The 25,796-nt window shown below is 44.8% G+C and overlaps 1 protein-coding gene across 1 annotated transcript in view; it reads left to right on the plus strand.

The window, feature by feature from the left end:
• Positions 1-1,454: 1,454 nt before the first annotated feature.
• The window catches only part of ankrd55 (ankyrin repeat domain 55), a 109,270-nt gene continuing 84,928 nt past the window's right edge, over positions 1,455-25,796 (plus strand). Inside the window, exons 1-4 of the mRNA XM_078239754.1 lie at positions 1,455-1,529; positions 9,662-9,764; positions 20,388-20,510; positions 24,220-24,350. Of these exons, the coding sequence (XP_078095880.1) occupies positions 1,455-1,529; positions 9,662-9,764; positions 20,388-20,510; positions 24,220-24,350 (432 nt within the window). The remainder of the gene's footprint in view (positions 1,530-9,661; positions 9,765-20,387; positions 20,511-24,219; positions 24,351-25,796) is intronic.

Below are 25,796 nucleotides of genomic sequence, written 5' to 3' on the forward strand. Positions count from 1 at the left end.
GCACAGATTATGCAGTGACTGTGCAGACGTGGGCAATATACACCCTTGAGCCATTGCTATGTGTGCAACTGCAGCATCTGTTACAGGCATGTGTTGCTGGTCCATGTCACAGGGCAGGGACAGAGTGCAAAGCAGCACCAGATGTGTGCCCAGTGACAGCAGATTCCATGCAGTCCATGTCTGAACATTTGCACCCCGGCCTGGAGCAGCAGCTGCTTCATCTGGTTAGGCCTCAGTCAGCACATGGTACACTCCTCCCCCAACCCGGAACATCAGCACTTAGTAGACTCCCTGACCACACCCCGCAGAAAGACAATGCCACTGCAAAGTGGTGGGGGGAGGAGAAGCGGGAGCCCTCGATGCTGCCTCTCGCAGTCAGCTTCATCGCTGCTTGAAGGGGAGGTTAGGGGGTGGGGGGGAAGCGGGGGCCCTCGACGCTGCCTCTCACTGTCAGCTTCATCGCTGCTTGGAGAGGGGGTGGGGGAGGGCGGGAGCCCTCGATGCTGCCTCTCACAGTCAGCTTCAGCGCTGCTTGGAGGGGGGGTGCGGGTGGGGGGGAGCGGGAGCCCTCGACGCTGCCTCTCACAGTCAGCTTCAGCGCTGCTTGGAGGAGTGCTGGGGGGGAGCGGGACTCCCAGACGGAACTTCACCCAGGGGGCTATGAGGAAATGGAAGCCCCCCCCAACAGATGTCACCTGTCAATGGGCCAAAACCTGAAGGCAGCAGGAGGAAGGCCACCAGCCATCTCCAGGGCCTGCCTGCAACATCCCCCGCACTCCGCTAGCAGTACTTACCTCCTCACGCCAGTTCAAGGCTGCCACGCCAGGTTGCGACTTTTAAATACCTGTTCTGATTCACGCCAAAATTACATCATGCCAAAGAGCTGGGAGACACAGACGTAGGCGGGGATCGCCGTGCGGATTCTGATAATGGCATGTAAAGGCATGTAAACTCATGCTAAATAGCGGCCTGCCGATTTTCAGCGGGTTCCCTGCGGCGCCATTTTTCTCCAGATGGGAGATGCGCGCGGGTCATAAAAACTGTCGGGGAACCCGCGAAATGGCCGACATGCGCATCTCCCAGCCCGACCCACCTGAAAAGTTGTAGGCCATAATGGGAGAATCGCGGCTAATGTTTTGAGTCCAAATTAGCCTTCTACTGAAGATCTGCTGAGTTTATCCAGCATTTTCTGTTCTAATTTCAGTTTCTCTCTCCTGAACAGGGATGCCTGCTTCACCCGGCATCTCCTCCAGACGGCAGAGGATGTCAAGATTGTCATTGCCCATTAGCCGATCAGAACAGCACGATCCTGAATACTTGAGTACTAAAGAGTTTCAGGCTCAGATTTCACCTTTGACCTCTCTTATCTCTTTGTGGAGCAGGTTTGTCCGTTATCACTCCAGATCCCAGAAATTCCCCAGTCGTCAGACTAACCCACCATCCACGAGATTACCATGACGCTTCCAGTGGAAGCTGTACCAAAGAATGATCAGCAGTCTGAAAAGCCTGTACCTCCAACTACAGCAATGGTACAGCTGGTTGACACAGCAATCACCATGGACACATTGCAACTTCCAGCCAGCGTGCCATAACCACAAGGGACTGGAGACTGGTAGCAGTCTCTCACTACCAACAACAAAACACAGAGGACAGCATACCACTAAACCTTCTGCAACTTCCCCTTCACCTCGCATCCCACCCCCTTTAAACTTTGGCTTGTTGAAGTGGAGGGAGCATGGTCCCGCAGCGCAGTTCTTGTCCATTACGTACAACGGTGTCAGGCACCGGGAGCATTAGACTCCTACAATCCCAAACTTCGGGTGCAGTACTGATCAGCGTCGATGAAATGGGAGGGTCCATGAGTCAAACAGCACTGTGGTTTCCATAAAGACCAGCTCAGCATGGAGCTGGACAAACCAGTCTATCCCAGCAGAGTGGTGTTCAGCACAACATCGTGGGCCGAAGGGCCTGTTCTGTGCTGTACTGTTCTATGTAAAAGCAAAATACTTGGATGCTGGAATCTGAAACAAAAACAGAAAATGCTGGAAAATCTCAGCAGGTCTGGCAGCATCAGTGGAGAGAGAATAGAGACAACATTTCAAGTCTGGATTTCGTCAGAGCTAAAGGCAAAGAAAATAGGACATGATTTAGTATTCACGTATTTAATATTCAGAGGATGACCCTCTGCCCTTTCTGCCAACTCCAGCACGATGCCACCACCAAACAGATCTTCCCCTCAGACCCCTATCAGTATTACGCAGGGGCTGTTCCCTCAGGAACACCCTGGTCCACTCCTCCATCACACCCAACACCGCACCCACTGCCCACAGCATCTTCCCATGCAATTGTAGAAGGTGCAACACCTGCCCCTTTACCTCCTCCCTGCTCACAACCCCAGGGCCCAAACACTCTTTTCATTGAAGCAGCGCTTCACGTGCACCTCTTTTAATCTGATCTATTGCATTCGCTGCTCCCAATGCAGTCCACTCTACATCGGAGCGACCAAAAGCAGACTGGGTAACTGCTTGTAGAACACCTTCGGTCCATCCACAGGCAGGATCTAGACCTTCCTGTGCTTGCCATTTCAACACACCATCCTGCTCACATGTCCACATGTCGATCCTTGGCCTGTTGCAATGTTCTAGTGAAACCCAAGGCAAATTGGAGGAACAGCGTCTCATCTTCCGATTAGGCATTTCACAACCTTCCAAACCGAACACTGAGTTCAGCAGCTGCAGGACATGAACTCTCTCCTCCACCTCCACTCCATTTCCATTTATTTCATTTTTTAACCTTATGAAGCCATTACTTTATATTCTGGTATATATTTTAAATTTTAATTTCTTCCATCATTCCATCTCACTTTCCACCTTATCCCCCACCCCGCCCACCATCTAGGGCCATCTGCCACATTCCTCAGGTTGTCCTTTTATAGAATCATAGAATCCCTCCAGTACAGAAGAACGCTATTTGGCCCATTGAGCCTGCACTGACAACAATCCCACCCAGGCCCAGTAACCCTTTGTATTTATCCTGTTTGTCCCACTAAGGGTCAACGTAGCATGGCCAATCAGCTAATCCACACATGTTTGGAGTGTGGGAGGAGATCAGAGCACCTGGAAGAAACCCACGCAGACACGGGGAGAATGTGCAATCTCCATACAGACAGTGACCCGAGGCTGGAATTGAACACAGGTCCCTGGCGCTGTGAGGCAGCGCCTTGGCACTGTGCACTTTTGTTCTGCCATTTACACATTCCAATTTTTTAATGGACATTATTAGCACCATTCTCAGCCTTTATAATCACCATTTACATTCCCTTTGTCCTTTTGTCTATGGTATCTTGGTCATTTACACAACTCTCTGCTTCCCACCAACCCCACCCCCATTTTCTTTGTCTTTAGCTCTGAAGAAGGGCCATCTTGATTTGAAACGTTGGCTACATTCTCTCTCCACAGATGCTGTCAGACCTGCTGAGATTTTCCAGCATTTTTTGTTTTTCTTTCTCAACCTTGCAAGATTACAGGCCATTTCTAGCATTTTATTCATCACTTCACTTATTCCTCAAACAGATGAGAGCAGCATTCTTGTTTAAGCAATCAGAAATCAGATTAGTAATCATTTTTCACCAGCTTTTAAAGAAGCATATAATACGAAATACTTATAAAATAAACATCCTTCCTGGCACTTAAAATGCATATATAGTCTGTATACCCAAAGTGCATTGCCAGTTTGCACATGCTCAGTTTGGATATGAAAACAAACCCTTGTTCACAATCAGATGCTTCTGATTTTTTAAAGGAAATATTGCTGGTGCTATTTTCATCTGCATCTTTTTCAAGTGGCAGTTTACTGGTGAACTGATTGTTTAGCAGTCTTACCAGCATCACTAGAAGGAGCACCTGGATATTCTTCAGACCAGATACTATGTGGATTTATTCAGTAAGCTCAGCTGTTCCCATCAGATGTAGCTCTCTAGCAGCAGCCTGTAGAAAACAACTTGTTTCAGTGATAGGTGTGGACCAGCACTGTTATTCTCCTCGATAACCTGTGGCCGTAAAGTGATTCATTCCCCAACATTTTTGTTTGACGACAGCTGTTATTTTATTTACTGCAATCCTCTGACTCTCTGCTTGAAGCACTGAGGATCACATTTTCTCGGTCCAATTCTAAATAATGAGATAGAAAATGGATTTTAGTTCTTCACCTGTTTTTGATCAGCACAAAGGTATGGTTATTTTTGATCTGAATTAAAATAATAATGATGTGCAATCTTATTCAGGTTTCTATTGAGATGTACAGAGTTCTAAACCATCAGTGCTCTTCAAATAAAAGTACATAGATTGGCAAGCTGGATCTTTTAAAAAATATTACGCACATTGTTATTTCTCCATCTCTGATGAGTTGTTGAAATAGAAATACCAGATTTTGTACAATTTGCATTTGTTCAATATGTTAAAATCTGAGCTTCAAATTCTAATAATAACCTGAATATTATACTTTATAGCAAGAGCCTGTTCTAGTGATTAAACAAGGGCAAATATTTTAATTGCAATGGGGTTACTGATTACATTGCCAATCTAATCTCATTACTGTATGAAAGTCTACATTTTAGACTCACAACTTTGTTGTGCATTTTCCTACAAATATATCTAGGTTTAATGAACTGACCCACTTTTAGAAAACCAGTCTGATAATTAGTAATCTGGGGCGTAGGATGGTGAAATTGGAATTTACGCTATTTAGTCATTACTGTTCTGCATTATCTCTTACAAATGGAATATATATTTATATATTTTTATCAATGTTAATTTTGAGAAGATGGAAAAGTAAAGAATTAGCAATTGTGTGCTCATTGGTGGCGAATGTATTTGGTCTGAAACCAAGATGGAAAAACTTAACAGGATTTTTCAATTTTTTTCCAAGATTATAAATTCATACGTTTTATAATTCTGCACATTTTATTATTTGGTGCTATCACACTTAGAAATGTTAATACCTTTTAATACACAGTGATATGCTCCTCAAGGTAGGGGCTATGAGGAAAGGACTATTAATACTAGAAAAGGCACATTTTCTAATTCGGGGTTTCAATATTGGCATTGACCATTTCTAAGGCAGTTTTGTGCTATGAGCCAAACATGTGTCATGTACAACACTTGAACTTACATACCAAAAGTAAGCAACCAGCATCACATTCACTGTATCAATCATCCCTCAAGTTAACATTTAGTCTTTTGGCTCCAAGTAATATCTGTAGCATGGATTCATTCACACAGTTTCACATATTGGGCTGAATTCTCCAGGACGTCAGCTGCAGCCAGAAATCCCGATGGCCGATTAAATCGGGTGTTGGCCAAAAATCAGGATTCCAGCTCGGCGTGAAGGCAATTGGGATTCACCTCACCCATCCTGCCGACCCCAATCAGGTTCCCAGAGTGGGTGGGAACCCGATTATTATTCAAAAGCCCTGTTTTAAACCTCGTTAGCGGGCTTGAAGTCCAATTCAATGCCCCCCCGCTATTCATCCACCTCGCCAATGGGAACTGCACCAGGTGGGCTTTGGTGCTGGTAATAAACAGCATGGACCTGGCATGCTGGGCCCCTAGAGAGAGCTAGGTCTAGAGGTCATTTGCACCTCTGCCGCTGCCATGCTGCAAAGGGAGGTTCCCCTAGGCATCCTGCAGGGGTGGGTGGGTTCGGGCTGGGGGCAAGGGGTTGATCTCCACACTGTCCCTGGGATTCAGGTCCTGTGGCTGGACTTCTAGTCCTGGCAGGCCTGAAGATTATTCCTGGCACTGTGATCTCAGCTCTGTGATTTTCATTCCTGCCTGTCAGCCGTCAAAATGTTGAAGTCGCTTGGTTACTTTAATCTCCATGCCCCTTGGTCACCTTGCAGGCTTTTAAATCACAGCAGCACTCCATTCTGCAGCAGGAATATCCCTTTTTCTCTGTCAGAAGCTGAAGGTGTGAGCAGACCCCTTTGAAGTCCTCTGACAGAGAAAATATGTCAATTTCACGGGGGGTGGGCGGATTCCCTTCTCCATTGCATTTCACCCAGTCCCAATCTAATCACACAGCTTTTATTTGAAGTCTCTGACCCTACCTAGAAAGCTCAAATACTTAGAAACCTCCGCTATTTCATGAAAACCTTTGATATCTTTCAATTTTGTAGTGCAGTGCTTTGATGTAAGCTTTGATTGACAGCTTAATGGTTTTCTACTCAGCCTCCTGTCAGTTGTGTTTATTTACCTTTCCCTCCACAGTTGAATGCATCTGAAGTACCCCCCTCCCATTGTTCCTTACCACAATGTTTACAAAGATGTTAAGCCTGATTGACAACTGTTGTTTCTTCAAAGGGAAAACGTGGTTCCACTTCTTTGCAGACCACTGTTAGCAGGGGGAGACACCATTTACGTTTTGCAGGGGAGGGACATGTCCGTGAATGCAGAGATCAGGGTGCCCTGCCGACATGAATCATGGAATGCACGAATTTGCATCCATCAGCAGGGACAATCCTACCCGACAGATGCAGCCAGCACCCACTGTGATGAGCACATAGGCCCAATTCAAGAGAATCACACCCATTATCTCTATTGTGATCTAATACGAAAGGAACATGACTTGGTTTTTATTGCATGTACAAGAAAATAGAATTCATGATGTGAAATGTACATTTACATTTCCTTATGCATGCAAAATGCTTTTAGGAACAAAAGGCTAACTTGTTTCATTTTGAAACATAGCAACTGTGTGTGAAGCGGATTGGATACCTTCACTCCCAAAGGGAGTGCCACAAAGCCACCAACTCTGGTTTTTCTTGAGGTTTAATTTCAGTAGGGGTGCCAGTCTCTTCTGCTTCCATTTCGGAATCCATGTCCTCATCACTCAGAGGGGCAGGTGTGGGGTCAACATCCATTTGAGACTCAACGCTGGCAATGGTCACCCCCTTAGCTGGTAATGAGTCCTGTGCTGACACAGGCTGCCTATTTCTGAAATGGTCCAGGTGTTTCTTGACTATTTTGCCCTGCCCTTGGACCTTATAAGACACAGGCCCTGTTTTCTCTGTTATAAACCGGGGTCTCATCAGAAGCCGTCCCCAAAGTTCCTCAGATGGACTGGGTCACCAGTTTTGAATGTTCTGTATGGCCTTACAGAATTAGAGGGGCAATTTTCCCAACCCGCTGCACTGCTAGAGCAGCGCAGCAGGCTGGGAGACTTTAGTGGGCTCTTCGCTGGGCGGCACGGCCTCCGCACATCTCTAGAGCCTGGATTTCCAGCATTGTCAGCTCTGCACCGATTTCTGGTGCAGAACTGATTAAAATATTTAAATCTGCATTTTAATCTCATTGGCGGGCCCAGGACTGAAATCTCCAGGCCCACTAGTGTCACCCCTCCCCGCCAGGAGTGGTCCACTAATGGGGAGCTAGCAGCCTGACCCCACTGGAGGGAAGGGAGACCATGGAGGCCCCCCCCAGGAGGTCAGAGGTAAGGGGGAGGCTGCCCCTGGCCATTGCCAGCCTGGTCCCGGCACTGCCCAAGGGGCATCTTGGCACTGCCTACTGGGCATTGGGCAGTGCCAGAAGGGCGGGGCCTATGTGTGGGGAGATCAGTGGGGGGTGTCGTGCTGCCACTCTGCATAGGGATCCGTGCCAGAGGGAGAGAAGGGGCTGATCAGGGTTGGGGGATGTTGGTACTGCTGGGCAGTAGGGGTAGGTCAGGGAGATCGGGACTGCGGTGGGGGTCGAGGGACTTCAAGGCTGGCCCTGAGACGTCTGGGAAGTCAGCGATCGAGCGTTGGCGGGGTCGCATGGCCAGCGATGCAGTGTTGCTTTGCTGGCCAGTGATCGGAAGGCCGGTAGTGCGGGGCTACTGCGCATGCTCCGATCTTGGCACTGACAGATTGGCGCATGCGCAGTGGCCCGCTCAGCGCTCTGCTGCCGGCCTCTCCAGCGGGAATGGGCCCCACCCTTGGATTTTCATTGTAATTCTCTGGCTAGGTCACTCTGCAGTGCTCAGAGTGTGGTAGATTCATTTTGAAAACTCCACTGAACAAAAACAGCGGGTCTTACTCAAACTTTTACACAAATTCAGCACTTAGAATTTTTTGGGAGAATCCCGGCCTTAGATTTTCTTCTGAGTCTCTTGTTGGGACTCGAGCCTCCCCGCCAGGTTTGGGAACAGTAAGCTTATTCTTGTCCGAAGCCACTGGTTCAATTCTTGGCATTGTGTGAAGGGTAGTCCTCTGATTGAATAAAAATCGCACCAGTTTGATCTCTATGGACGCTGCAGGTTGCTTCTTCATGCCCAGCTTCAAAGTTTGCACCATCCAGCCAACCCATTCAATGACAGGTGATAGAGTGCTGTCCTAAGGTTTGATTCCATTGGAAAGCGTGAAGATCTGGAACCCAAGGCTAGTAATGACAGTGCCATTATCAGAAATCAGAACTTTCGGTATCCCTTGCATGTAGTAACTTTGTAGTAGTTTCTCAATGGTAACATGGGAAGTGATGAAGTTTATAGGATGTATCTCTAACCATTTGGAATGCACATCGACCATAATCAGGAACATGGAGCCCAAAAAGGGCCCGGCAAAGTCTACATGCACTTGCACCCAGGGCGTATCAGGTCACTTCCATGGTTGTTGAGGGAGGAGTTTTTGATTCTCTTGGCACAACTCACAGTATCTAACCAAGTTAGTAATGTCTATGTCAAGGCTGGCCCACCATATGTAGCTCCTGGCTAGCATTTTCTTCTTTGAAATCCCAGGGTGGCTATGATGTAATTCCATAAGTATTGGATATCACCCTGGGCGAGAGACAACCATGCAAAAAACCCAGAGGGTGATGCCAACTCGTCTTTCTTCATTCAGTAATGTTTCATTTCATCTGAGGGCTTTCCTCTGAATCACCCATGCAGTATTGTGTTTTTTAATTTCTACAGGACTGGCTCCTTTTGTGTCCAGTCCTTAATTTGCCTCACAGATACTGGCAAGGTGTCCAAATAATTGAGGATCATCATGATCTCTTCCACAGCTGGTGGGAAAGCTGGACTTCCAGGCAATGGTAGACAACTCAGGGCACCAGCATTCGCTATCCAGGACTGAGGGCGGTGCTCTGGGAGGTATTCATAAGGCATCAGTCACAAGCCACAACGTGGTATCCTTATCTTCTTTATAAAGTACCAGCAGAGATTTAGGATCAGTCACTCTGAAAAAGCGTCATCTGAGAGGGTCCTAGATGCTTACGCAATAGACTTCTCTGTCCCATCTCTCCAGTGATGTGCCAGTATTGCCTCAGCCCCTTAACTGGAGGCTTCGCATGTCAAGATAACGTCCTTTTTTGGGGTCAAAATGAGTCAATAAAATGGAGGTCAAAAGCTGCTGTGAAACATTATTGAAAGCCTCCAGCTGCGGTGCCCCCCCCAAGGCCACCTTGGAATTTTCAGACTATGCAGGGGGGCCAGCAAAGAAGTTAAATTAAACTTCCCATAATAATTCACTAACCCCAGGAAGGATTTCAATTCTGTGGGGTTCCTTGGAGTTGGCGCCTCCTTAATGGCCCTCACCTTGTGTTCCACCAGATGAAGGACCTTGCCAACCATCCGATAGCACAAATAAGTCACGGCACTTGCTTGGAAGACACATTTTTCCCTTTTCAAGCATACGCTAACCTCCGAAAATCGCCATAAGACCTCTTCCAGGTTTGCTAGGCGTTCGTGTGCCGACGTTCCTGTGACCAAGACATCGTCCAGGTACACCACAGGTAACCCTTGGTGTATGTTCTTCGTGCCCAATTGAAAAATGCCACATGCAGACGAGACCCCAAAGCCTCGAATGTACTCATATAGGCCTTTGTGCATATGACTTATGTACTTTCAGGAAAGTTCATCAAATTCAAGTTGGAGATATGTATAGCTCATGTCCAACCTTCAAAATGTTCGGCCTCCAGTTAACCTAACAGGTCTTTGATCAGGACATGGAGTAGCTTACAAACCCTATTGCCCATAAGCTTATAGTCTCTACAAAGTGGAACCAATTTAGTCGGCTTAAAGAAAAAAACAAAGGTGCAGCCCACTCTGTGAACTATACGGGCTTACCATGGCCAGCTTTTCCAAAAAGGAGTATGGAATTGGTCTTGTTCTAAAATATTTAGGCATAACATCGGGGTCAATGTAAATCTTAGCTTTGGCTTTCCTTATTTTCCAAGTCCTACTTGGAAGACTTCAGGGTACTTTGTACAGTTCCCCCGCACCTAGCCTAAAGATCTCTAGTCAGTTCAGTCTGATGCCTTGGAGCCAATATCTCCCCATGAGGTTAGGTCCTTGTCCCAGTACAGTGATGAGTGGATGTCGCACAGTCCTTGTGGAGACGAAGTCCTGCCTTCACAATGAGAATAACCTCCATCGTGTTGTGTGGCACTATCACCATGCTAAATGGGACAGACTTCGAACTGATCTAGCAACTCAAGACTGGGCATCCATGAGGCGCTGTGGGTCACCAACAGCAACAGAATTGTACTCCAGCACAATCTGCAACCTCATGGCCTGGCATACCCCCCACTCAACCATCAAGCCAAGGGATCAACCCTGGTTCAATAGAGAGTGCAGGAGGACATGCCAGGAGCAGCACCAGGCATACCTAAAAATGAGGTGTCAACCTGATGAAACTACCAAACAGGACTAATTGCATGACAAACAGCAAGTGATAGACAGAGCTAAGCGATCCCACAACCAACGGATCAGATCTAAGCTCTGCAGTCCTTCCACATCCAGTTGTAAATGGTGGTGGACAATTAAACAACTCACTGGAGGAGGAGGCTCCACAAATATCCCCATCCTAAAATGATGGAGGAGCCCAGCACGTCAGTGCAAAAGATAAGGCTGAAGTATTTGCAACAATCTTCAGCCAAAAGTGCAGAGTGGATGATCCATCTCGGCCTCCTTCAGTGGTCCCCAGCATCTCAGATGCCAGTCTCCAACTAATTTAATTCACTCCATGTGATTTCCAGAAACAGTTGGAGGCACTGGATACAGCAAAGGCAATGGGCCCCGATAACATTCCAGCACTAGTACTGAAGACTTATGCTCCAGAGCTTGCCGCTCCCCTAGCCAAGCTCTTCCAGTACAGTTACTGGCATCTACCCAACAATGTGGAAAATTGCCCAGGTGTGTCCTGTACACAAAAAGCAGGACAAATCCAACCCGGCCAATTACCACCCAATCGGTCTACTCTCGATCATCAGTAAAGTGATGGAAGGGGTCATCAACAGTGCTATCAAGCAGCACCTGCTCAACAATAACCTGCTCAGTGATGTCAGGGTCACTCAGCTTTTGACCTCATTACAGCCTTGGTTCAAACATGGTCAAAAGAGCTGAATTCCAGAGGTGAGGCAAGAGTGACAGCCCTTGACATCAAGGCTGCATTTCACCGAGTATGGCATCAAAGAGCCCTAGCGAAACTGGAATCAATGGGTATCAGGGGGCAAACTCTCTGCTGGTTGGAATCATACCTGGTACATAGGAAGATGGTTGCAGAGGGTCAGTCATCTCAGCCCCAGGACATCTCTGCAGGAGTCCCTCAGGGTAGTGTCCTAGGCCCAACAATCTTCAGCTGCTTCATCAATGACCTTCCCTCCATCATAAGGTCAGAAGTGGGGATGTTCGCTGCTGATTGCACAATGTTCGGCACCATTCATGACTCCTCCGATACTGAAGCATGTTCAAATGCAACAAGCTCTGGACAATATCCAGGCTTGGGCTGACAAGCGGCAAATAACATTTGCACCACACAAATGCCAGGCAATGACCATCACCAATAAGAGACACACTAACCACTGCCCTTTGACATTCAATGGTGTAACCATCACTGAATCCCCCACTGTCAACATCCTTGAGGTTACCATTGACCAGAAACTCAACTGGACTCATCACATTGGCTACAAGAGCAGGTCAGAGGCTAGGAATACTGCAGCAAGTAATTCACCTCCTGACTCCCCAAAGTCTATCCATCATCTACAAGGCACAAGTCAGGAGTGTGATGGAATACTCTCCACTTGCCTGGATGGGTGCAGCTCCAACAACACTCAAGAAGCTTGACATCATCCAAGACAAAGCAGCCCACTTGATTGGCACCACATCTACAAACAATCAACCCCTCCACCACCGACGCTCAGTAGCAGCAGTTTGTACTATCTACAAGATGCACTGCAGCAATTCACCAAAGATCCTTAGACAGTACCTTCCAAATCCACGACCACTTCCATCTAGAAGTGGTCGCTGGGTCAAAATCCTAGAATTCCCTCCCTAATGGCATTGTGGGTCAACCCACAGAACATGGACTGCAGTGATTTTCAAGAAGGCAGCTCACCACCACCTTCTCAAGGGCAATTAGGGATGGGCAATAAATGCTGGCCAGCCAGCGATACCTATGTCCCACGAATGAATAAAAATAAAATGTCGAGCCAACTGCTGCCTGCAAGTCACTAGTGTTGCTGTGGCGCCCCTTATCTGTAATGGTTCCCCTGTGTAGGTGACTAACCTAGCCTTTGTGCTTTCGAACCTAGCCTTTGTGCTTTCGAAGTTCAAGAGCTGAATACTAGCCCAGAGGCAATTATAAGTCTGCTCCCCAGTAACAGAGACTGCAGCCCCTGTATCCACTTCCATTTTTAATGGGTGGCCGTTTACTAACAACTCCACCATTATAGAACATAGAACATAGAACATTACAGCGCAGAACAGGCCCTTCGGCCCACGATGTTGCACCGACCAGTTAAAAAAAAAAACTGTGACCCTCCAACCTAAACCAATTTCTTTTCGTCCATGAACCTATCTACGGATCTCTTAAACGCCCCCAAACTAGGCGCATTTACTACTGATGCTGGCAGGGCATTCCAATCCCTCACCACCCTCTGGGTAAAGAACCTACCCCTGACATCGGTTCTATAACTACCCCCCCTCAATTTAAAGCCATGCCCCCTCGTGCTGGATTTCTCCATCAGAGGAAAAAGGCTATCACTATCCACCCTATCTAAACCTCTAATCATCTTATATGTTTCAATAAGATCCCCTCTTAGCCGCCGCCTTTCCAGCGAAAACAATCCCAAATCCCTCAGCCTCTCCTCATAGGATCTCCCCTCCATACCAGGCAACATCCTGGTAAACCTCCTCTGCACCCTCTCCAAAGCCTCCACATCCTTCCTGTAATGTGGGGACCAGAACTGCACACAGTACTCCAAGTGCGGCCGCACCAGAGTTGTGTACAGTTGCAACATAACGCTACGACTCCTAAATTCAATCCCCCTACCAATAAACGCCAAGACACCATATGCCTTCTTAACAACCTTATCTACTTGATTCCCAACTTTCAGGGATCTATGCACACATACACCTAGATCCCTCTGCTCCTCCACACTATTCAAAGTCCTCCCGTTAGCCCTATACTCAACACATCTGTTATTCCTACCAAAGTGAATTACCTCACACTTCTCCGCATTAAACTCCATCCGCCACCTCTCGGCCCAACTTTGCAACCTGTCTAAGTCTTCCTGCAAACTACGACACCCTTCCTCACTGTCTACCACACCACCGACTTTGGTGTCATCAGCAAATTTGCTAATCCACCCAACTATACCCTCATCCAGATCATTAATAAATATTACAAACAGCAGTGGCCCCAAAACAGATCCCTGAGGTACACCACTTGTAACCGCACTCCATGATGAATATTTACTATCAACCACCACCCTCTGTTTCCTATCCGCTAGCCAATTCCTGATCCAATTTCCTAGATCACCCCCAATCCCATACATCTGCATTTTCTGCAGAAGCCTACCATGGTGAACCTTATTATGGGGACAACCTTTTGTCATGGCGATGAAATTTCATTGCATTGTCCGTGGTTGTGGGCCTTTCTGCAAGGCACAGTCTGGTACTAGCCATGATCCTTTCTCGAAATAGCACATGTTTTGACTGTCCCTAACTCTTAGCCTCAATTGTGGTCTTCTGCAGCACTTAAAATAGTCTGTCATCTGGCATCTACAACCTTCTGGAATGGGCTTCCTAGGAGTCTGAAGGTTGTCCCTGACTGCCTGCTGATGAACCCGGGCTCCACCACTATTAGAGATGGACGTCGCCGTGACTCCTCAGATACTGAGGCAGTCCATGTCCAAATTCAGCAAGACCAAGCTTGGGCTGACAAGTAACAAGTAAGATTCATGCTACACAAGTGCCAGGCAACAATCATCTTCAACAAAAGAGAATCCAACCATCGCCCCTAAACATTCAATAGCATTACCATTGCTGAATTCTCTACTATCAACATCCTGGGGGTTACCCTTGAGCTGAAACTGAACTGGATGAGCCATATAAATACTGTGGGGACAAGAACTGGCCAGGGGCTAGGAATCCTGTGGTGAGTAACTCACCTTTTGACTCCCCAAAGCCTATCCACCATCTACAAGGTCAAGTGTGTGATGGAATTATTCTCCACTTGCCTGGATGAGTGCAGCTCCAACAACAGTCAAGAAGCTTGACACTATCCAGCCTGCTTGATTGGTACCTCATACACAAACATTCACTCCCTCCATCACCAACAAACAGTGGTAGCAGTGTATACCATCTAGAAGGCACACTGCAGGACCTCACCAAGGCTCCTCAGACAGCATATTCCAAATCCATGACCACTACCATCTAGAAGGGCAAGAACAGCGGACACGTGAGAACACCTCCACCTGGATGTTCCTCTCCAGCCCAATCACCATCCTGACTCAAAAGTATATCGCCAGCCCTTCGTTGTCACTTGGTCATAAGCCTGGACTCCCTCCTTAACAGTACTGTGGGTGTATGTACACCATAAGGACTGCAGCGGTTCAAGAAGACAGCTCCCACCACATTCCCAAGGGTAATTAGGGATCATAGAATCATAGAATCCCTACAGTACAGAAAGAGGCCATTCGGCCCATCGAGTCTGCACCGACCACAATCCCACCCAGGCCCAACTCCCACATCCCTACATATTTTACCCACTAATCTACGCATCTCAGGACACTAAGGGCAATTTTAGCATGGCCAATCAACCTAACCCACACATCTTTGGACTGTGGGAGGAAACTGGAGCACCCGGAGGAAACCCACGCAGACACGAGGAGAATTGTGCAAACTCCACACAGACAGTGACCCAAGCCGAGAATCGAACCCAGGTCCCTGGAGCTGTGAAGCAGCAGTGCTAACCACTGTGCTACCGTGCCGCCCCAACCACTGTGCTACCGTGCCGCCCCAACCACTGTGCTACCGTGCTGCCCCAACCACTGTGCTACCTTGCCGGATGAGCAATAAATGCTGGCCTGGCCAACGATGCCCACATCCTGTAAATGAATTTTTTAAAATTCTGATTCCGCAAAAGCATGTCCTTTTGAAAAAGAATCGTAAACCTTTACTATGACCAATTGAGCAGGTTGAATAGAGGGGAGCCAGTTCATCCCTTCTCACATGGTCGTAACAAAAGATGAAGGGTTATATATAATAAGAGCTCATCCACATCCTCCAGTTACTCCTATTGTAAATTTGCATTCTCCCACTGTAAAAACTAATGCAAACCGCTTTTATAACATTTCTAACATTTCCTCACTCTTAAGGATCAAGTAACACTTTCATCCTTAATTGGTCCAACAACTTATTTGACAATCATCTACTTTGCACATGCTTATAAAATCCCCTTGTCATTTATTTTTATGTTGACTTGCAGTCCTTTCTCAGGCTTTCTCTCAGTTAACCTAAACTTTAATTTTACCTACTTTTGCCATTTTCGATATTTCTTATATACACAGATGGATTTAAATTGCTTAAGGTTAAAAAGTATAACAAGAGGAAGTGAGTATTACTGAATGAGGGGATCTGAAAGTTATCAGAAGATATTTTGCTTGAGTGATCAGAGATCTGAATCAAGCCAGTCAAAATCTGAATCACAAAACAAAAGTTTGTAATTGACTTGAAATTTTTCATGAAAATGGATTCAAAAAAGATAAATTAAAAATTGGGAGAAATTTTACTTATGTTAACTTGGAATGTTTTGAAGAATGGGGTCTTGCAAAAGATCAGCTCATGCAACCAAGTCAAGATTACCATCATTCAACATTCTCACAAGAACATGAAGTGCTATGCTTATTCTCGTCAGCAGCATTTTTGAAAAATGTTATAAATTGGGGACCATTCTAAGCACAGATGATTATAAATTCATTAGATTTGATATTGGTTTAGAAATGAAACCTAATAAAAAAAACACAGCTCCCAGTTGTTGGCTACAGTTACTTGTTTTCATTTTTCATCACTAAGACTTAAATGATGACTGAATGTTTTAATGAAGACCATATGAAAATAAAATAAAATTTAAGGTAAACAGACAAGGCTAAAACTAAATTCTCGAACTAAAGTGGTCAGTGTTTTATAACCTTTGGAATAGAAATTGAAACTGATATTGAGAGAGATGCATTATCCCAACAGAAGAAAATAGAATGAAATAATCATATATAACTATTGCATGCAGAGCATTGTGCGTGTTTTGCATGGACTGCTCAAGGAGATATCATCAGTAATTTTGAGGGATTTGGGACAGACATTTGGTGAGAAAATTAATTGCGAAATAGTAGTAAACCCTATATTCTAAATGAATGAAGATTATATTTCTGGCCCTGTAGCTTCACGTGTCCCTATTGCATTTCCGAAGGAAAAAATAACTATAAAATTTTGCAATATTAATCTGAAAAATAAATTCTTCATATTTTTATCTTTCTGATATCCTAAGACACAGAATCCAGGGACATGTATGAAGGGATCAAAATGGCAACAGGTCCATCAGAAAATAAAATAGCCCTATTGTAAACAAAAACAAGGGAATCCACCATGGGTTATAATAAACAGTTGTGAAAATGGGTGGAACACAACTTAGTGTTGTACACTAGGGTGAACACTGCCATTGAGGAAGTTCTGGACATTGTGAAAAACCTGCCAGTCATGGCAGAGCTGGATATATCAAGCCAACTGTGAAAGAGCTTACTGAAGCTATTGACTTGCTTGCCATGGGCAGCATCTGCAAACTTCTCTGTCTCTCCTGAATAGAGGGGGCAGTGGCCCAGGATATGTGTGATGCAAAGATTGTGACTGTACAAGGACAAAGGTGACCAGAGCGATTGCAACAACTATCTCCCTTTTGGAAGTAGTACGTTGAGTGTTGTTGGAGGGGTTGAGAGAAGATTTTGGTTTCACAAAGAAGTGGCACTTGACCTTTAAGAGGTCAGATGAACTGAGAACCCCTGCAGTCCTTCCTGGGAAAGACTCAGAATGAAGCAGAGAGGGGCAGGAAGGCACTCAATAGAAGGTCTTCAGAAAACACTTCTCCTATCTCAACCTCAGCTAGGAGCATTATCAGAAGTGGCTACATTTCACCAAGATGGTGACTGAACCCTGTTATCTCCTGCAGACCTACATTCACACAAAGAATGGTTCTGCCAGTGGTAGTCAAGATCACATTGGCCCTCAATTTCTACACTAGCAGATCCTTCCAGGCAGAATCAGGTAACATTCCCAACATTTTACAGCTTGCTGTGCAACAAAGAGGGAGGGAGAAGAGGGGAATTTGTTACTTTCCCTCTAATGAGAAAGAATCTAGAGGAGAAGGCATGTGGCTTGCCAGGTTAGTGGGATTCCCAATGGTGCATGGTACCATTGGCTGCAAGCCTGGGATTCTATGAATCACACATATTAACAGGGAGCTGCACAGAGCCTACAAGGATTACTGCTCCATAAACATGCAGTTGGTGTGTATCCTTTTGGTAAATGCCTGCTATCCTGGCATCAGTCACAACACATTTACCTTGCACTTCTCAGCCATGCCTCCTGTTTTTGAACCATCATTGAAGAGGCTTCGGGGTGCTGAGGAATACCTACTAAACCTGGCTCATGACTCCTTGCTGCCATCCACCTGTTTATGGACACTTTCAATGAGAGTGACATAGACATTAGAATAAAACCATCACCACCCTTGAACAACAATTCTACTGCCTGGACCACTTAGAAAAGTTTTTCAATATTCATCAGAATATGTCTCCATGTTCATGGTAGTCTGCTGCATTCTCCACAAGTTGGCTCTTACGAAGGTGCACTACTTTCTACCTGGCCTTTGCAGGTCACCTTGGGCAAAAGAATAGAAAGGGTCTAGGAGGCCTAGACCCTGTCACTCCAGAAGTGTTGCCTTCAGCCGTCCCTAAGATCTCACCCCACATTACTATTTTCCAGAATTCATCTGCTCCATTCAATGGATTTTGGCCAAAATCCTGAAATAAAAGCCACCACTAAAAAAAATTCCAGAATAATACAACACTTCCAAGAATATATGCAAAACTAAACTATTCAACCATGTGCATTCCTTTAATGCCATGTGCTTTTGCCAGTCCTAGTGCTCCTGCACAGTGCTTCTTCAATGACTAGTGGAAGGCTGCTATCCTTTATTGGAAAAGACTGCAGATGACCTAGAAGAATGTGCTTGAGCAGCTATGGGCCTTGAGGGTATTGTTTTCGACTGCTCTGCCTTGGCATGGATGGCAACAGTATGACCGGCTAACTGAGCAGCATCAGCAGGGCTATTGGCAGAATGGCATGTTGGGAATGCTGTCCTTCTGAGGGAGGCCTACAGATATGTTCTCCATGGAGCCATAAATAATTCCCTAGGGCAGTGCTTCAGCAATCCTAGTAATTGCTGGAGCACAGATTGCTGAACCTGTATGTCATTGGTGTCTGCAGCGGTGATGGCAGCAGTCTGAGCTGGCATGGCATCATGTTGCAACAAGTTTGGATCTCATGACCTCAGTTGACATCCAATTACAGGACATTGGGTAGCTTCTGCCCGTTCTGCAATGGAACTCAACACACTACATCACAGCTGGGACCACAAGATACTTTGAATTTCATTTCTCAATTTTACACAAGGATTTAGAAGTGAGAAAAGTACTGAAAATAGTTCTGGCAATATATGTCAAGTGAACTGTTCACCGTTGTTAAGTGAAAATACTATACATGTGGTAGTAAACCATACCGGCCAGAAAGTTCAATGTTGTGCTAAGTTACTTATCTCACCTGGTATTGCAGAAAGGTTTCTACAAATGGTTGTGATAGAGAAATATTGGCCAAGATTCATATTCCCGATCAGTATCCAGTGATGCTTGCTGGAAATACTGTGCATGTAGAAACAGCATAAAATATTATTAGGCTTACCTATGATATCCTGCATATTTGCCTTTGCCAACAAACATTGCCTACACTCGTACATGAACATTAGCTACTTGGAAAAGTACTGGAGGGCTACTAGTAACTCTGGAACCTGGAATATCAAGAGTGATATTCAGCAATGTATTGTCACATTTTTTGGCACTGTGAGCGCTGTTTGCCTCCAAAATGGCACCCATGTTGCAAATACACACTGCTAATGCCATTTTGGTGAGGGTATTAGCACAAATGCATGGAGCAGAGAAGGCAGCTTGTGACATCACTCAGCATGTAATGCTGATTTAATGTCAGCACTGCCATTTTAGAGTTTCATGCTCCAGCTAACACTGATTCTTAATCACACAGCTGAACTGAGGATCCTCCTCAGTGTTATTTAAATGAATCGTCAACTATTTTCCGGTTAGTTACTAATTCATTTCTAATGGCTCTTGTTACGATTACAGTAATGTTCAATGGTTTCCAGAGCTGTTTAAAGTTGTTGAAGTCCACAGGGAGTGCAAGATTCAAAGGCTGACTATAGGAATATAAAAATAGGAGTACGCCATTGCTGATCTGTACCTCAATTTCATTCAGTCACCTTAGCTCCATATCCCTTTATACTCTTTCCTAACAAAGCTCCAATTGTCCCAGCATCAAGAGTTTAGAAGCAGAAAATCTGAGATTTCCATTACATTTCATGGAGTTTTATATTGTAGCATTATGTATTAGTCTATACATAATATTAAATGACCATAAACTGAAACTTTGACCATTATGATAAAACAGGCAGAATTTGATCTCACTCTTGTGTTAAACAAATAAGAAAGGGAGTTGGTGAAAAGAATGGAATTCTATCTGGTGTGTACATTTATCAGGATTAATTTAAATTAGAACTGTGTATTGAAGTATGTGATTAGACATTCATATAATAAAGAAATATTCTGGCAACATTAGGGTTCAATTTAATACTTCATGATAAATTGCATATACTATAGATCTCAAGGTACAGGCAAAAGAATGGTGCAAAGATACAATGGTTCAGTGATTTGTTTTGAATAAGTATTTCTGTAAAACTTGCATTTAAATGTTCTATTTAAATTACTGCCTTTTGATTTATGATCCTGTTTAAAAAGGTGACTCTGCAGAAGAAATCGACCTCACTGTGGTTTATCAGGCAGCATCCAATGGAGATGTCAACACCCTGACTGCAGCGATTCGTGAAGATCCCTCCATATTGGAATGTTGTGATAGTGAGGGTAAATGTGTTATCAATACTTCACCCATTTAAAAATTAGATTAGATCATATAATCACAGAAAATATAAGTTCTACACAAACAACTTTTGAAGTTCTTGCATTGGCTCATTGGGTCAACAGACCTATTGGTGTGATGTGGATTAACTCAGAAGTGTAGGCCCCTGATTTGGATCAAATTCTTCACTGAATTAGCTGATGCCACTGAGTGCTATAATTGCTCTTAGTGATTATGAGCTGAGGCAGCGCTTCATACAGCTGAATAGCCTGCCAAGACATTAATAAAAATGGGTGTTTCTGTTGAGACGCTGGAGGCTTATTGGAACCTGTAGAACTGTAGCCTGTCAAGAAAATAATTAGGGAAATGTTTTTACATCACTGTAAGCATTCAGTGTTTATTAAAGATAAAGTCCATGCCTTGCCCATAAAGTTTATTTATGTTCTCCCTTACATAGTACTACTTGCATTTACACATCTCCATCCACTAGATTAATTGCTATGAAACAGGTGTTGGGACAAAGAACAAAGAAAATTACAGCACAGGAACAGGCCCTTCGGCCCTCCAAGCCTGCACCGACCATGCTGCCCGACTTAACTAAAACCCTCTACCCTTCCGGGGACCATATCTCTCTATTCCCAACCTATTCATGTATTTGTCAAGACGCCTCTTAAAAGTCACTACCGTATCCGCTTCCACTACCTCCCCCGGCAACGCGTTTAAGGCACCCACTACTCTCTGTGTAAACAATTTGCGTTGTGTATATCTCTTTTAAACCTTGCCCCTCGCACCTTAAACCTATGCCCCCTAGTAGTTGACTCTTCCACCTGGGAAAAAGCTTCTGACTATCCACTCTGTCCATGCCTCTCATAATCTTGTAGACTTCTATCAGGTTGTCCCTCAACCTCCATCGTTCTAGTGAGAACAAACCACGTTTCTCCAACTTCTCCTCATAGCTAATGCCCTCTATACCAGGCAACAGCCTGGTAAATCTCTTCTGTACTCTCTCCAAAGCCTCCACATCCTTCTGGTAGTGTGACGACCAGAATTGAACACTATATTCCAAGTGCGGCCTAACTAAGGTTCTATAAAGCTGCAACATGATTTGCCAATTTTTAAACTCAATGCCCCGGCCAATGAAGGCAAGTATGCCTTCTTGACTACCTTCTCCACCTGCGTTGCCACTTTCAGTGATCTGGGTACCTGTACACCCAGATCCCTTTGCCTATCAATACTCTTAAGGGTTCTGTCATTTACTGTATATTTCCTATTTGTATTAGACCTTCCAAAATGCATTACCTCACATTTGTCCGGATTAAACTCCATCTGCCATCTCTTCGCCCAAGTCTCCAACTGATCTATATCCTGCTGTATCCTCTGATGGTCCTCATCGCTATCTGCAAATCCACCAACCTTTATGTCTTCCGCAAACTTACTAATCAAAAGAGTTACATTTTCCTCCAAATCATTTATATCTATTACAAACACTGTCCCAGCACTGATCCCTGAGGAACGCCACCTGTCACAGCCCTCCATTCAGAAATGCACCCTTCCACTGCTACCCTCTGTCTTCTTTGACCGAGTCAGTTTTGTATCCACCTTGCCAGCTCACCTCTGATCCCATGCGACTTCACCTTCTGCACCAGTCTGCCATGAGGGACCTTGTCAAAGGCCTTATTGAAGTCCATGTAGACAACATCCACTGCCCTACCCTCATCAATCATCTTCGCACTTCCTCGAAAAATTCGATCAAGTTCGAGAGACACGACCTCCCCTTCACAAAACCATGTTGCTTCTCACTAATACGTCCACTTATTTCCAAGTGGGAATAAATCCTGTCTCGAAGAATCCGCTCCAATAATTTCCCTACCACTGATGTAAGGCTCACCGGCCTGTAATTACCTGGATTATTCTTGCTACCCTTCTTAAACAAAGGAACAATATTGGCTATTCTCCAATCCTCTGGGACCTCCCCTGTAGCCAGTTAGGATACAAAAATTTCTCTCGAGGCCCCAGCAAATTCCTTCCTTGCCTCTCTCAGTATTCTGGGCTATATCCCATCAGGCCCTGGGGACTTATCTACCTCAATGTTTCTCAAGAACCCCAATACCACCTCCTTTTTGATCTCAACATGACTCAAACTATCTACACATCCTTTCCCAGACTCATCATCTACCAAGTCCTTCTCTTTGGTGAGTACTGACGCAAAGTACTCATTTAATACCTCGCCCATTTCCTCTGGCTCCACGCATAGATTCCCTCCCTTGTCCTTGAGTGGGCCAACCTTCTCGCTGGCTATCCTCTTGCTCTTTATATATGTATAAAAAGCTTTGGGATTTTCCTTAATCCTGCTGGCCAATGCTTTTTCGTGACCCCTTTTAGCCCTCCTTACTCCTTGCTTAAGTTTCTTTCTACTTTCCTTGTATTCCACACTTGCTTCTTGTGCCTCTACTGCTTCATTGGGCAGAGAATTCCAAAGATTCACTACCCTCTGGGAGAAGAAGTTCCTCCTCAACTCTGTTCTAAATTGACTCCCCTGTATTTTGAGGCTATGCCCCCTAGTTCTTGTTTCCATTGTAAGTGGAAATAGCCTTGCTGCTTCTACCCTGTCTAGCCCCTTCATTATCTTATATGTCTCTATGAGATCTCCCCTCAACCTTCTAAACTCCAATGAGTACAGGCCCAGTCTACTCGATATCTCCTCATAAGTTAACCCCCTCATCTCCGGAATCATCCTGGTGAACCTTCTCTGTACCCACTCCAAAGCCAATATATCCTTTCTTAAATATAAAGCTTACTGAATTGTGGTCACTGTTCCTGAACTGCTCCCCTACTGAAACATTGACCACCTGGCTGGGCTCATTCCCCAATACCAGGTCCAGTATGGCCCCTTCCCTAGTTGGACTATCTACATACTGTTTCAAGAAGCCCTCCTGGATGCTCCTTACAAACTCTGCCCCATCCACGCCCCTAGCACTAAGTGAGTCCCAGTCAATATAGGGGAAGTTAAAATCTCCCACCACAACAACCCTGTTACTTTTACACCTTGCCAAAATCTGCCTACATATCTATTCCTCAATCTCCCACTGGCGGTTGGGTGGCCTATAGTAAACCCCCAACATTGTGACTACACCTTTCCTATTCCTGAGCTACCCATATTGCCTCGCTGTATGAGCCCTCCGAGGTGTCCTCCCGGAGTACAGCTGTGATATTCTCCTTAACCAGTATGCAACTCCCCCACCTCTTTTATATCCCTCTCTATCCCGCCTGAAACATCTGTTTCCTGGAATGTTAAGCTGCCAATCCTGTCCGTCCCTTAACTAAGTCTCTGTAATGGCAACAACATCGTAGTTCCTCGTGATAATCCAAGTTCTAAATTCATCTAAGTAATTGAATAGTTAAATATTAATCTGTTTAGCAAAGAACTAGCATTTTTGTTCTGTTTTCATTGTTAGTATTTTAAATAGATAGTAATCTCAGGCATGGCATATCTGTATCTGAACAGAATTTACACAAAAATATGAAATAAGTTTATTGTACAGACTATTTTAACTCCAAGCCAACTGCAGAAAATTTGGATTTCTTAATAGGAGCTTCAAGACCAGAAATTTGGAGATGACACCACATCAAATTATAGATAATGGAGTTTTGAGATAAAATTTAAAATTGCAGATGAAAGAAAATATTGAGATAATTATTTTAAAAATATTTCAGGGTCCACTCCATTGATGCATGCCATATCTGGTCGCCAGCTCGATACAGTGAAGCTGCTCCTTAAGATGGGAGCTTCCATCAATACTGAAGATGCCTCTGGAAGAACTGCACTATCTCTAGCCACCTACTTGGTATAGATTTCCTGTCATTTTATTTCCCTTCATCCCAGTTTGCAACGATTATTTATATCATAGTTTCCTATATATTGATTAAAATTAGTAGGCATTTCAAAATTAGTCATTCATATTTGTGTCTGCATGTTAATGTGTGTGGTATGTGTTAATTTTTTTTTAGAGGCCACATTTTGCTGGATTGCTGTGGTCCATTTATTTGGACTTATTTATATAACTATAGGGTTCGTGGTGGGAGATACAGGAAGGATATCAGAGGTAGGTTCTTTACGCAGAGAGTGGGTGGGGTGTGGAATGGACTGCCTGCAGTGATAGTGGAGTCAGACACTTTAGGAACATTTAAGCGGTTATTGAATAGGCACATGGAGCACACCAGGATGATAGGGAGTGGGATAGCTTGATCTTGGTTTCAGATAAAGCTCGGCACAACATCATGGGCCGAAGGGCCTGTTCTGTGCTGTACTGTTCTATGTTCTATGTATTTATATATTTTTTTAAATTTCTCATAAAGTTGCTGGAAGTGCAAACTGCCAAGGAGATAGAGGGCATCTGGGACATTAGTGAACAATAGGACAAACAGTGCTTAATTAATGAGATTAAAGGATTGAGAAATAAATGGAAGAAAGACCAAGAAGAAGAGAATTAGAGTAGATAGGTTTAATGTCAAGTCAAGCACAGAAAAAGGAAGAGGGGAGTAAAGAAAAATCATAGTACAGAAAGGAAAGAAACTTGACATTTTTAACATTTCCTAAAACATTTCACAATATATTTTAAATAAATAGTATTCCCCAAGAAGGCAGACAGCTGATTTACATAAATAAAAGACCAATTAAGAGTCATCTTATGGTGCCTTTGGCTGTGCTGTAGGGTTTCTATGATTTCTATGATTAACTTTACTGATGGTGGGGCAACACCTTGCCACATTGGCTGCCAGTTAAATGGAGGCAACCCTCCTGGAGCAGTCTGGGGCTAAGGCTCCATGGGCCAAGGAGGGGCTACGGGCAGAGAATGCAGCACATGCGGCCCCAATGGCCTCCTTAGAGGGATTTTCCTTCTGACTCTTGCCCAGTGAAATTTTCATTTTTTAATTTCAACTTGCCTCTCAGTGGCTTCAGCTTCTCCTCATATCTCAGCGGCAACTACCTCTCCTGCTGAGGCTTCAGAGCTGCCTGCCCTGTGATTGTGCCAGCAGCATCAGGGGTCTACCTGCCACCCTTAATTGGACAGTGGACCTAAAGATGGCCAATCAGGAGGCTGCCTATGGTAAAATTTCCAAGTAGGCTGTTGACAAATGCAGGGTCAGGACCCACTTTTAAATCTAACATTAAGATCCCAAGGCCCCCCCATAAAACTCAGCCTACTATTTACTTTCCAGGTGAGAGATTGATTGGCTCTCGCGAATTTAATACGAAAATAATGGGCCCGATTTTACCGTTGCGTCGCGCC

Source organism: Mustelus asterias, chromosome 1 (genome assembly GCF_964213995.1).
Source record: "Mustelus asterias chromosome 1, sMusAst1.hap1.1, whole genome shotgun sequence".
Lineage (NCBI taxonomy): Eukaryota > Metazoa > Chordata > Chondrichthyes > Carcharhiniformes > Triakidae > Mustelus > Mustelus asterias.